The following is a 13,832-nucleotide window of genomic DNA, read 5'->3' on the forward strand; positions in this document are numbered from 1 at the left end:
TTACAACATAAAAAACCTGAATGTACTGCACAGATGGTTGAAAAAAAATAAATAAAAAGAGACTACTCACCCGACCCTCGATGTGAACCTGCCCCCTCCAAACTGTTGAGCTTCTGTGCCGCCAGCTGCACTTTGCCAGGCTGCTGGTCGCCGCTGGGCGTGGTGGTCGAGGTGGTGGCGGCCGTGGTCCCAATGGTTCCGGCTGCAGGAGAAGTCGCTGCGCTGGAGGTTATTGGGATGGTGATCTGAGGCTTGGGGGGCACCGCAGGCTTGTTGATGTGCCTGGCAGCGAAGTCGAGGTCCGGGATGGCCTTCATCAGCTCAGCCTGGGTCTCTTCCAGCAAGCGATTAATGTCCTGGGCGCTGAACTGGGTCAAGCTGGCACGCTTCTCCTCCCAGTCCCGCTCCGCCGCCTGACACATTTACAGATATAGACAAATGAGGAACTGCAACATGCAAACTACTAACAGGCCAAGCTGGAAACACATAATTAAGACACATTCATGCAGTGTGTTTTCTAATATTAACAGATAAAAGGAATTATAAACTCCTGTTCTTGGGTGCACACCCACCTTGTACATGTTTGATGTATGATTTCAAATGTTAAGTTTAAATTTGTCATGTTTGACATTTGTTCAGTGTTGAATAATGTGCATTGTTGTTAGATTTTACATCTGGATCAATGTAAGTACATTTCCAGGATTAAGCCTGACATGTCATGCTTTGCCCCTCACCTTCCTCTCTCTGTGTGTTGCCATTCTCAAAATCCCTTCGCTTTGGAAAACAACAACAAACATTGAGCTAGCAAGCTACACGCTGAAAATGACAAGTTTTAAAGAAATTTTGGATCATGCAACAAGGCAGGCCTGCTTGGTTCTTTCGGGGAATGGTTGTAAAGATTTACAAAGCATATGTTTACGTCATTTCCTCTCTAACTGCGACGTTTCGGGACGGATTGGTGGGATTGCTGTGGACGAAGAACACACGGAGATAAACTGGTAAGAGCCAATGAGGTTTCATGTATCAGTTAATTTAAATATCTCACGTTACTGTATTGTGTCAACAGTTAACTTCATTTAATTTTGTAAGTGGCGTTTTCTTTTGCAGGGTGCAAATGTTCCGCCAAAACCAGTTCCTTCCTGAGACTATATTGCAGAGCCACCGTCGCTGCGTCCGGATTGGCGCCCAAGACGATTGTGATTGGTTTAAAGAAATGCAAACGGGTGCCCGGATAGCTCAGTTGGTAGAGCGGGCGCTCATATATAGAGGTTTACTCCTCGGCGCAGTGGGCCCAGTTTCGACTCCGACCTGCGGCCCTTTGCTGCATGTCATTCCCCCCTCTCTCCCCTTTCATGTCTTCAGCTGTCCTGTCAATAAAGGCCTAAAAATGCCCCAAAAATAATCTAAAAAAAAAAAAAAGAAAAATATGCAAACAACCCAGAGCGTTTTTTTTTCTCCTGTCCCAGAATGCACCTGTGGTATAACCAGACCTATCTGGCAGTGCGAGACTAGATTGTACATAACAGTATGAAGAAAAATCCACATAATGAACATCTGATTACCAGTCTGACTTCGGCTGACACAGACTTATCGCCAGGACGCCGACTCGGCAGCTCATCAAGCACCCGGTTCCGAAACGTCATCGAAGGCTGGATGTCCTGCTCGGGGCCCGAGGTGTCGCTGTCGCCGGCGGACACGGGCATCCAGTTGGCCAGGCTGGAGCTGGTACTCAGGTCGCTGAGGCTGAGAGGAGGACTGTTGAGGATATCCAGGTCAGAGCTGCGACTCATGTCCTCCGTTCTCTTCAGCGATTGGCTGGAGAGGTCCTCAGGGCCCTTCCACACGCCTTCGGTCACTTGTCTGTACATATAGGAGGGATACAAGAGACTACAATACAGACAGGACACCATGAAGGTCCTGGACTCTGTTAGAGAAACAAACTACAAGAAATCAAATACATTTCATTTACCACAGAAATTATGTTTTGGTAAATTAACAACACTTGTAACAAAAGTCTCCAGTTTTACTCAAACAGTCAGTGCCCTAAACCCCTCGGCCACCACGGCATTATCGGTTATATAATAAGCGATTCATCTGATGTTTTTAATAAAGTATTCTTTTAAAAAACTCAGAAAAAAGTGAATATAAAATAGTGAGCTTTATATCTGTGATCCATTAACCATGCTTTTACTGTTTCTGTAACTGTTTTTATTTCCATGTAAAGTGCCTTTGAGTACCTTTTGAAGCCCTATACAAATAAAATGTATTATTATTGTTATTATTATTGTATTTAGGTGTGTTTAGTGTTTGTATTAGGGTTGTAGCAATATACCGGTTGCACTGTAACGTCATAAAAATTGACTGTGATCAAACCGTGTACATTTTCTTATCTACGGTATTAAAAAAGGTATTTCATAAATTTTTAAAAAGGGTGACTTTTACACATATTTCCATAAAAAAAATGGTTTCAAGTTTCACTTATAATAAAGCGTTTTTTTTCAACCAAAAAACATTCTTGTTTTTGTTCCTTTAGGGGGTCACTGGAGCTGATACTGTAATACCGTGATATATTCTGACTATTATCGTACCGTGAAAATCTCACACCGTTGAAACCCCAGTTTGTATCTGTGTGTGCATATTATATCTTTTGTCATGATTTTACTTTTCTATTGTGAAAGCAAGCAAACAAATAAAGACAAATAAACAAAAACATGGTTACATTTTGGCAGATTAAGGAATCATTTTGGCCTTGTACCAAAACTATTAAACCCTGGGATACATTTTAAACAACAGCAGCCCGGTTATTCAGAGAGTGAGGTGTGAATCTTACAGAAGGCTCAAAGAAAATCCCCATAAAAACCTCTACATGTGGAGTAACCGTGGTGATCTGAACTGGTGTAATAAGACAGTAAAGTGTTGTGCGAGCAAACTGGGGAGTGTTTGATATGCACACCTGCGGAGCATGCTGAGCGCATCAGTCATGGTGTTGCAGCGCTTCAACAGGGCGTCCAGGCGGTGAGGCTCCTCTTTCAGGAACTTAACAGCCTCCACCTCCACCCTCAGCACCACCCGCATCTTGCTCTGCAGGCTGGGGAACTGGTCTGCACGGGAGGGAGAGGGAGAAAAGGGATGAGGAGGGCAGGACGACAGCGACAAAGCATTACGGATGGATGAAGAAGAGAGAGTGGCATTGTGGGAGGGATAATGCGTGGAGAAATGGAGGCGGGGAGTGAGGGGGGGTAGAGGGGAGGATTACAGGATGCTGTTTCTGTCGCAGCTATTCAAAGCCACAGGATTGTCACATCTAAGGGGAGGAGGATTCGGCGAAGGTCGGCCAAAACGAGAGGGAAGGGCACGCTACACGCGCAGTAACAAAAACACAGGCTGTGTTCACGTGTGGGTGTATGTGTGGACACTTCACAGCCAGTTTCTCAAATGTTGGACACTCAGCTGTCCTGAAAAACTGTCCAACTGCCACTCAAAGACTGAATCTAAGCACTGTGTAGGCGAGTGGTCAGTACACATTATTATAACGAGGCCCCCTGGAGCTTTAAGAGGAAGTACTCATTAATATTCAAGAAGGAGAGTGGAAGTACACAGGTCAGAGTAGCAGGACAAGAGGCTCAACTTGAAACTTCATGAATATCAGGATTCATAAATATTCATCCATGACTTTGTTTAACATCAATTTGCCAAACTGTACACGTAGTAGTTTAGCAATATTAGTATTTGAACTGTGACCCAAAACTGCAACTAAAGTACTGCAGAATTGTTTCGTTTTTTTATGGGTAGTTGAAGTAATGCCAGAAGTATTTACGCCGTCATACAGTAGCTGTACTTTAGTAATCACATTGTACTGTAATACATAAAGCAGAAAGACAACTTGGATAAAAATGTGCAACCAATAAAGAATAGTTATATTCTATACCTGGGCTTTAAAAAATAGGGTTGGGAGCATAGACCGTTAATATTAGTTATATAAAGATCTATGGCTGGGAGTTAGGGTTAAATAATAGAGAATTATAATTAATTATTTTTAGCAAACTAACCAGTAATGTACAATTAGTAAACTAAAAGGACACGGCTAATGTTTTCTTATTGTTAATAAACCCCCACGAAATATCAAACCAACATTGTGTTAGTCCGTCTCCAGATACTTTCCAGATGTCCATTGGTTATTACTGGGGATGGTCATCTTTAGAAACAGCTCAAAGATATACATTTTACTTTTGAATTTCCATAAACAGCTGGTCAGTGTAGTTTTTTTTTTTTTAGTAAATGGTGCATTAGTTGGGGACTATTTTCAGCGGAGGATTAATCCACATTTGGTGCTCTAGTGCAGGGGTCACCAACTGGCAGACTCCGGTCCAAAACCGGACCTCAGGAACCTTCCATCCGGACCGTGAAGCCTTCTGACACAACTGGGAAATATATATAAATGATATGCGTATTTATCTTGTCAATAGAGGAATTTTTAACCAGCAGAACGAGGCTGTATGGGTCCTGCGACTGCCTGCGAGTCTGCGACTGTTTGTTGCCGTTGCTAGGTTGCAAAAACATGCGGGAGAGACGCGAGCTGACCGAGGTACACAGGTAGGCCTACACAATACGTTAAAAGAAAATGGCATTCTCAAAATATCGAAAAGTTGACCGAGATGAGTGGACAGAAAAGTCTGTGTTTATTCTTCCTGCTATGAGTTCTACGAGGCCGGTGTGCCTCATTTGCACGGAGTCTGTTGCGATTGTCAAAAGTGGAATTATTAAACGCCAATATGAAAATAGACACGGACACTTCGAGGAAACTGAAAAGCAATGGGCCCAAAGGCCAATAAGTCCTGTCTCACTCTCTCACAGAGAAACAGCGGGCATATGCGTGTTGTTTTTCCATTCATCATATGCTTGTTCTATATAAGCACTGTATTATTGCCTTTTTTGAGCTTGTACTTCTGACTTTAAGTGATTATTAAGCTCAGGTCAGCCTAAAAGAGCACTTTATTCAGTTTTCCTTTTGAATAGGTTTTATTTTTATGGACTGAAAGGAATATTTACAAAGCAAATTAAGATTTGATGGATTCATGGCACTTTTTAAGTTTGTTTGTTTGTCATTTTATATGCTCCATATATCTGGAACAAACTCTCAGAAAGCTGCAGGTCAGCCGCGACTCTCAGCTCTTTTAAATTAAGGCTGAAGACCTTTCTTTTTGATGTTGCCTATCCTTAATTTTTATTTTATATTGAACTGTTAATTCTATTCTTGTATTTTATCTTGTATTATATTTGTATTCGTCAATGCATTTATTTATTTTTTAATTTCCTATTTGTTTAATGTTTGTGTCAAGCACTTTGAGTTGCCCGGTGCTGAAATGTGCTATATAAATAAAGTTGCCTTGCCTTCATAATAGGCAGTGCATTTTTTGCCTATTTGAGTTTAAAAATGTTGACTAAACTGATCCGAGTATTATTATTATTATTACTATTAGTATATAGTATATATTTGTAGGTATCATATTCTTCGGACCTCTGCAGGGGGCAGAGGGTTAACTTAGTGGACCTCTTGCAATTTAAGTTGAATACCCCTGCTCTAGTGAGTGTTTGTGGCAGCAGCACGGTGGGTGTGGGGGATTGAGTCAAAATAAAACTACAGTGTGTGTGTTCATGGTGATGAAGGAACATGTCAGCCAGAGCAACAGTCACTACGTTTACAAGCAGCCAATAACCCGTTCAAAACCGGAATATTAGCAATAACCCGGTCGCGCACGGCCATGTAAACACCGGCAAAAACACGAATATGCTCATATTCCTGTTTTTAAAAACCCGAAAATGATCCCTGGGTTACCACGTCACGTATCGGCATATCCCCATCAAAAGGAACATTGATTTGTGTTCTGCGCATGTTCTATTCTCAAGGAGTCTCGGTCTTTTGAGTAGAGGAACTTCTTGTATGCGCCAGAAAACCTGCGCGCAGTATACCGGAAGTAAACAGGAAGTAGAGGTAAACATGGCGAGACGCAGCACAGCACCACACTTTTGGAGCGAGGAGGAAACCAATTTCTTCATCAGTGTGGTGAAAACCATGAATATAATGTCTTTTGTTGACGGCAGAAAGTACCGAGATAGTGAGATTTATAAGAAGGGGACCGAAAAGTTACGCGAAGCATGGTTTGTCCATACGTCCAGACGCTAACCGTGCGTCGCCGTTTACATCGGGATATCGCCAATTGATTACAAATTCCATGTATACAGGAGTAACTCTCTCTGCTCACGCATGTAAACGGGTTATTCCGAATGTTTCAGAAACCCGAATAGTGACCTTAACCCGACCATAACCCGAAAATTGACAGCTTGCAAACGTAGTCAGTGTGGCTCTTTGATGTGTTTTTAACAGCAAAGGAGCTCTATGGCACAGAGGAAGAAGTTATAAATTAGTAAATATATCCCCAGACTTATCCTTTAAAGAGGCCCTACTATGCTTTTGGGTCTTTTGGTGCGTTATGTACTTTTTTGTGCATGTAATAGATGTATTACAAAAAAACACAATTCACTCCAAATGGAGCTTTCTATCCTACAGAAAGCCCTTTTTCCTCAACTGCCTAAAATGCATCACCCACATTCTCGTTCAAAATCCTTCAATCTATGACGTAGACATTTTGAGAATGCACGCCACCCCCCTCCGCCTCAAAGAAAGAGAATGTGGGAGGTGTAGGAGGCCAGCTGGCAGCGAACAAACATGTCCAAGTGGAGGCGTTGTGTGCTTGGGTGCGTACTGCCATTGTTTGGATTTCAAAAAGAAGAAGACACAAAGGATAAGTAGCTAAAATGTATCAGTGGCACTATTCCGGATCAATATAACCCCAACATTTTTAGAAACATAAAATGGACATGTTGGTGAAAGAAGGAGGATGTTTTAAATCTTTTTAAAGTGTTTTTAGGTCTCCTCTGGTCGCCACTTTCTCCCATTCATGCTGTTTGTGCTGCATGTGGAACGTTATATTAGGCTGTGAAGAACACAAATTACTTGTTAGCGGATACATTCACTGTTGGTTTTGGTCTTTTAATGAGATGTCAACAATAAGAAAAAGAAATATGCTTGTGTGAAATGAGGCTGCAGCGGTGGTGAAAACAGCGGGGCAGGAAAATGAGAGTAAGCCAGGCAGGAGTTGGACTTTTTGAAACCAGCTGCTCTTAAATTTGATGCAATTTAAGGGTTAAAGCACCGAGACGGGCGGGGAAAGCTTCTGAGTCTACTGCATCAAAGATCACAGCGATCTCCAAACACACGCAGGAGGCAGTAACACTTACTTTTGAGCTCAGTGAGCGTCTCTCCCAGCTTCCTCAGCTCTTTGCTCTTCTGCTCCACGTCCTGCTCCGTCACCAGGCCGTGATTGACCGACGAGTTCCTCTGCAGCTCCTCCACCGACTTCTCCAGATCACTGATGAGGACCAGGTTCACAGATTCACTCATGTGCGTGTTCCTCCTCTACACCAGTGCAAGATCTACAGTGCTCAGCACTTTGGCATTAAAATAGCCCCACATCATCACATACCCTTCACCATACCTAGAGATTGGCATGGTTTTATTTCAGTTAGCCTGATAGCTGGTTTGATTTGCACTGAGAGATGATTTTATGGAAAGTACCCCATGCCAATCTCTAGGTATGGTGAAGGGTATGTGATGATGTGGGGTGGGGGGCTATTTTAATTCCAAAAGGTCAAGGGAACTTTATCAGGATGCATAGTATCCTGGATCTATGAAATAACTGGCAGCTCTATTATCTAGGGAAATACGAGTATCAGATCGGGACTCCGTACAGACAGATATTCAATATTTAAAAAAAATCGGATCGGGGGCCAAAAAAAGCTGATCGGGGTAATTCATCTGATAGAGCGTGTGCCCCATGTATAAAGGCTCAGTCCTTGTCGCAGCGGGTTCAACTCGTACCTGCTGCCCTTTGCTGCATGTCATTCCCTCTGTCCTTTCACATCTTCAGCTGTCCTATATAATAAAGGCTTAAAATGCCAAAATGCCAAAAAGAAAAAGCTGATTGGGACATCCCTAGCTTGTTAAATAAATGGATGGTGCTCGGAACTCACTGCAGCTGCTGGATGAGCAGCTCCTCCTGGTTCAGGTACTTGAGTCTCTCCTCCTCCACGAGGAGGCGCTGTCTCTGGAGCGGGTCCTCCTGGGTGCGCATGGCGTCCAGCATCATGAGGCTAAGCTCCGACTCAGTTTGCCTCAGCAGGGACAAGACAGAGTCCTGGTTCTCCAGCTGCGACACCAAGACACGCGGTTTAGTTCACCTGCCATTCAGCTGTAGTTTTTACACTGTACTGTAGTTAGTGCCGCCCTGCAGTCATTCCTACATTTATAAAGGTTATAATGTTAAATGTTGTAATCAGTTTTTGTTCAAACTGTTTAAGAGAGGTGTTGATTTAACTATAATAATAACAATGATGACACTAGGACTTCTTCCTCTCGGCTGCTCCCGTTAAGGGTCACCCTAGATTTGGAAATCTGATGTTATGATCTGCATATTTGATTTGGAAAAGGTTTTAACGCTGGACGCCCTTCCTTACGCAACCCTAGCACCTTTCATACATATGATACAGCTCATTAGTGCTTCAGATAAAGTTGCATTCAACAAATCCTTAAAAAAAGAAAGGTGACAAGAAACTACTTAAAAGCAAGATTACAATGAAAGGTGTGGAGGTTGGTCTTGCTGTTGAACTGTACTGCATTACACAGAGAGGCATCCCTGTTATTGAGCCTTCTCTTATTGATACAAAGAGGGTGGACAAAATATTAAAAACACCTCTCGGTGTACTATAACTCAATACAATAGAATGGCCTTCAAAATTGCTGTTAAGCTGAATCAAGACCTCGTGAACATAGGATTTATTGTAGGACTGTAGATTGCACCACTTCAAGCTAGGTGTGCATATCAAACTGGCAACTAAGCACCTGTAAACTGCACATGCAGAAACTCCAGTCATAAATATACAAAATGAATCTGTTGTTTTTTAAGACCCTTCCCATTCACAACTCCGCACACACACACACACACACACACACACACACACACACACACACACACACACACACACACACACACACACACACACACACACACACACACACACACACACACACCTGGATGTTGCGTAGCTGCGACAGTTGTTTGCGCAGCGCGTTGGTGTTCTGCTGCAGGCCTTGTAAGTGGAGCTGCATCTGCAGACGGGACACTGTCACGGGCTGGTTGGGCCCCGAGGGTGGAGGTGGCATCAGGGCCAATGGAGCAGACGGTGTCAGAGCTGCCCAACAAAAAGCAGGATTTTAAATTCTTCTCTCAGTTCTCTCAGCTTTGTTTTTGGGTTCCTTTAGAGCACAGCGGAATTAATAGAAGTTGTCCCAAAACACTGTTAGCTAATCAGAAAGTTTTAAACTGTACATACTGTAGAGCATGAGAGAAACCTTCACTCTTTCGGAGACAAATCCGCAAACAGTTGGTCTCTCATGACCTCAAATGTCCATCCAGTAGATTTACTATTTTCTGACCCGATAAAAGAATATTGGTTCTTCCAGCAGCAGCGATTCAGGACAAGTTCTATCTGTGCTGCAGGTCAAGGGTGGAGATTACAGTCTTACGTAGACTTAACATTGATGAACAGCATGGGAAGGCTTCAGGGACAAACAGGATCAGTAGTGAAAAACAGCATTTCCACTAGATCCAAGTTTCTCATTATAAAAGAGTCCCCCGACAGCCCAAATGTACGAGTCTTTCCGACTCAGATAATCCTTTGGAATGATGATGAATGCTCTGACAGTAATTAGGGTGTTGAGTCACACGCATCATGCAGAAACGAGACAAAAGGGGAAATAACTACGAGACAATCAATCGATAGCAGATTGAAGAGTTGCATTTAAGATCAACTTTCAAGTCTAGACTCCTGAAACCCATTCGATGAAAAGGAATTCATCTCAAACACCTCACTGCCGACACCTCTGCAGACAATGTGACGACTTCCCACGTCAGCTGCAGAGTGCGTCCTAGAAACTCTGACCCAGAGATCCGCAGACACTGTGGGGAGTTTATTTAAACATTATTCTAGAGAGCTTTAGAGGAGCGTCTGACAGGCGCGGTCTGACTTTCCGCAGACGAATAAGAGGAATGTCTTGATTTTAACTACGAGCACAAAGGCAGTCGACTCAGACAGTTTGAGTCAATCTGACTAAAATATACACTTAAAATAGACACTTTTCTCATTCTGGCAGACAGATAAGGATCAGATCTTACAGAAACATAAAGAGCTGAAGCCATGGGACAAATCTGTGAAGCTTCACTGGAATTATCGAAGAAATAAATGTTCAACAAACGAAACTGCAAGAGAAAAGTCCGTTCTAAGTTGATGACAGATTCAAAACATCCAGGGTTATCTATAATTTGGCATAAGATCAGACATTACGTTACATCAGATAAGAAGAGAGAACATTAATTTAATTCCTCTTGGAAACTTCAAAACTGACCCAACGGCAGCTAACACTTCATCTAAAGAAATCCATTTTGCACTTATTAAGATTTCAACACATGCAGTTACATCAGCACTTGTGTGGCTGAAAAAGTTTTATAGGGTTACTTTAAAAATGTATTCTGAACCAATTACTACTACTATGTAGTCAGTAACCTAATCCAATCATCACAATATTAAAGTGACTTGATTACTTACCGTTACTTTTAAATGACCTCAATACCAAATATGGGCATAACTAGCACTGTACTGTGATGTTGTTTCCCTTAAGGGTTCCATGTTATTCTCATCTTCTGGTTCATGATTTTATTTGTGGTTTCTACCAGAACATTTTTTACATGCTTTAATGTTAAGTGGGAAGCACTTTGTGACTTTGTCTGGAAAAGGTGCTTTATCAAATAAACATTATTATTATTATTATTATTATTATTATTATTAATAAACACATTATTTCTCTCATAATGTCTGACTGAATGTACCTGTATTCACCCTAAAATGCTCAGTATTTGCTCGTCTCTTTAAGACCTCCTCCCAAAAAAAAAAAGCTCAGTCTGCTCTGATTGGTCCGCGTTTCCTGGTCTTCAGCATCTGCGCTTTCGGCGTCTCTGCAGCCGGGGAATGACTGCAGCGGAGCTTTCTACCTATTGTAGTATAGTTCTGACGGCTCTTTTAAAGGCAGAGTTTCTGAATACTGGCTGTGTGCATTCCTCTGTGGATTGAGCGTTTTGATACTTTCACAGTATTTACACAGCACCTCAACCTGTTTTATAATTTAAAAAAAAGGACACTTTTTACAATATGGGACCTTTAAATATTAGTGAAACACCATTATTAGTGCCCATTTTTGCATGTAACTTTAACAGAATACAGTTACTTTTTTATGTATTCTCATTACGAAACTCTGTTCCATGTTTTCCGTTACTCCCCAAGCCTGCATATTTCATTATTGAAGAGGTGTGCACACAGCAACACAAATGTTCAAATGCTCACTGGACCTTTTGAACATTGGGTCATGTCTGGCTACTAAAAATAACTCAGTCAGAGGCGGAAAAACACTCAAAACAACATGTTTTTGTTTCGGAATTAATGCAACTCTAATTATTTCTTGCACAAACAGACAGGAAACAAGAGGAAAGTGAAGGTCACCAACTGAGAGGGGGGTAAATCCTTCAGGATGACACACACACACTTTGAGGTAGCAAACAGGGATCCAAATAAAGACCACAGAGGAGGTGTAGATGAGGGAACGGGTACCAGACACTTCAGGAACACATAGCTACCTTTCTTTTTTTTAGTTCGTCCAGCTAAAACAAGAAGCATGAGCACCAGTTACACAGCAGCAGAGAGCCAGCACACGCGCACACACACACACACACACACACACACACACACACACACACACACACACACACACACACACACACACACACACACACACACACACACACAGTATGAAGAAGAAGCTTGCAGAGTCAGCCATTACGATCACATATGAGGCACTTTAAGAATTATGCAGAGAACATGAAATAGCAGCAGCTCTGTGAGAGGAAGAAGAGCCAATTTATGTGGCTATCAAACAAGCAGCAGTGGGAAGCAGTGACAGGCAGTGATAGGAAATAGTTTGTCTTTTTTTTTTTTGGGTAGTGAGCACTTACTGTCAGTTCCTGAGCAGTCACTGGCTGACTCAATCTTCTCCCTGGAAGAGGCAAGTGTTATAGTACTTATAGCCAGAACACACTATCAACTGAGCTACTGAGAAGCTGTTGATATATGGTGGGAAAGTTGGGAAACGTATGTGCTGCTTGCAGCGTTTTTCAGAATGTACCTTCTGGTGTTTGTGTGTGTGTGTGTGTGTGTGTGTGTGTGTGTGTGTGTGTGTGTGTGTGTGTGTGTGTGTGTGTGTGTATAAGTCTCGTTCACTATTCCCTACATGATCAACAGTAGTATATGGCCCAAAATACTTTTTTCTGTGTATATGAACTGGTAAACGTAACTTTTAAATTAACCTGCACCAAAATGTTTTTTACAGCACTATTTGGTGTATTTTCCCTTCTTTCTTGGCACTTCCGACACATCCGGATCCATCCGAAATTAATCCAACATCGTTGCAGTATTTTCTTTTTTATGACATTTTGAATATGAGGAACTTAGGGCCCTATTTTAACAATCTAAGCGCACGGCGTGAAGCGCATGATGCAGGTGTGTTTAGGGCGTGTGCAAATCCACTTTTGCTAGTTTGAGGACAGAAAAAAGGGTCAGTGCGCCGGGCGCCTGGTTCAAAAGGGTTGTAATTAGTGTCTTCATTAATTAATAGGTGTGTTTTGGGCGTAACATGCAATCAACCAATCAGAGATCATCTCCCATTCCCTTTAAAAGCCAGGCACGTTTGGACCTTGGAGCATTGCTGTTATGATGGAGGATTTGCGCCGTAATATTTTTATTTGTAATCTTTTGCATGTTTGTGTGTTGCTGCACTTCCCTGTGTGTGTAACAAGCATAGTGCGTGTCGCATGTCTCCTTTCCTAAGCATTTATTTCTTCACTAATTAAAACCAAATTTATTGCCCTCTGCACTCCCTGCATCCACTGTTTCCCTCCCTACTTTCCACATACCAAGATACCTGGCTGCCATTCAAAACCACCTCCCTCTTTCAAATACACAAACACACCTCTCCATTCCTTTCCGTCCCTCCCTTTTCATTCCTTCCATTACATTCTCTGCTGGCTAGGCTGCAGTATTTTTTCTGTCCCATTTCACTACCAGTGCAAATAAGGCCCATATTTGCATTACTCGTCACGTGTCCTTATTATTTCCTTCCTGTATATTCCTTCTGTCCATTTCTTTCCATTCCTTTCACCATTTCTCCACTGTGTGTGTGTCCACTATTCACTGCTCATTTCTTATTATGTGTCCTGTGTGTCACCTTTCTCGTGGTCAAGTCTGTCCTTCAGTTATATATGTGTGTAAAGTTGTCAACCACTGTATTCTCTTCCGTGCACTCCGTGTCTGTGTGCATTTCAGGCATGGTCACTGTCATTTCCTACATGGGGTTGCTGTTTCCAGTCATTCCTGTATTTTCCTGTGCGTTGGCTTCGTGTGTTTTGGTTGTGTGGTGGGATGGGCTGTGTGTGTGTGTCGTCTGTATATAAGTGTGTTCCATGTGTTTCGTGTGTGTGTATGTGTGTCTCTCACTGCCTCTGCTCAGTACTCTGTCCGGTCCATCTGCTTCTCCATGGCCTCATCCGCTCCCTCTGGTCCTTCTCCCAGTGTTCTGTCTGGTCGGTTTCATCCCTGCTTCGGGTCGTGGT

The 13,832-nt window shown here is 42.5% G+C and overlaps 1 protein-coding gene across 1 annotated transcript in view; it reads right to left on the reverse strand.

The window, feature by feature from the left end:
* LOC120551489 (SRC kinase signaling inhibitor 1-like) overlaps positions 1 to 13,832 on the reverse strand; it is a 157,551-nt gene that overhangs the window by 11,841 nt on the left and 131,878 nt on the right. Inside the window, 9 exon segments of the mRNA XM_039788955.1 lie at positions 71 to 413; positions 1,563 to 1,887; positions 2,954 to 3,101; positions 7,300 to 7,430; positions 8,092 to 8,267; positions 9,149 to 9,309; positions 11,805 to 11,828; positions 12,180 to 12,261; positions 13,017 to 13,065. Of these exon segments, the coding sequence (XP_039644889.1) occupies positions 71 to 413; positions 1,563 to 1,887; positions 2,954 to 3,101; positions 7,300 to 7,430; positions 8,092 to 8,267; positions 9,149 to 9,309; positions 11,805 to 11,828; positions 12,180 to 12,261; positions 13,017 to 13,065 (1,439 nt within the window).

The sequence above is a fragment of the Perca fluviatilis genome, chromosome 21, assembly GCF_010015445.1.
Source record: "Perca fluviatilis chromosome 21, GENO_Pfluv_1.0, whole genome shotgun sequence".
Classification (NCBI taxonomy): domain Eukaryota; kingdom Metazoa; phylum Chordata; class Actinopteri; order Perciformes; family Percidae; genus Perca; species Perca fluviatilis.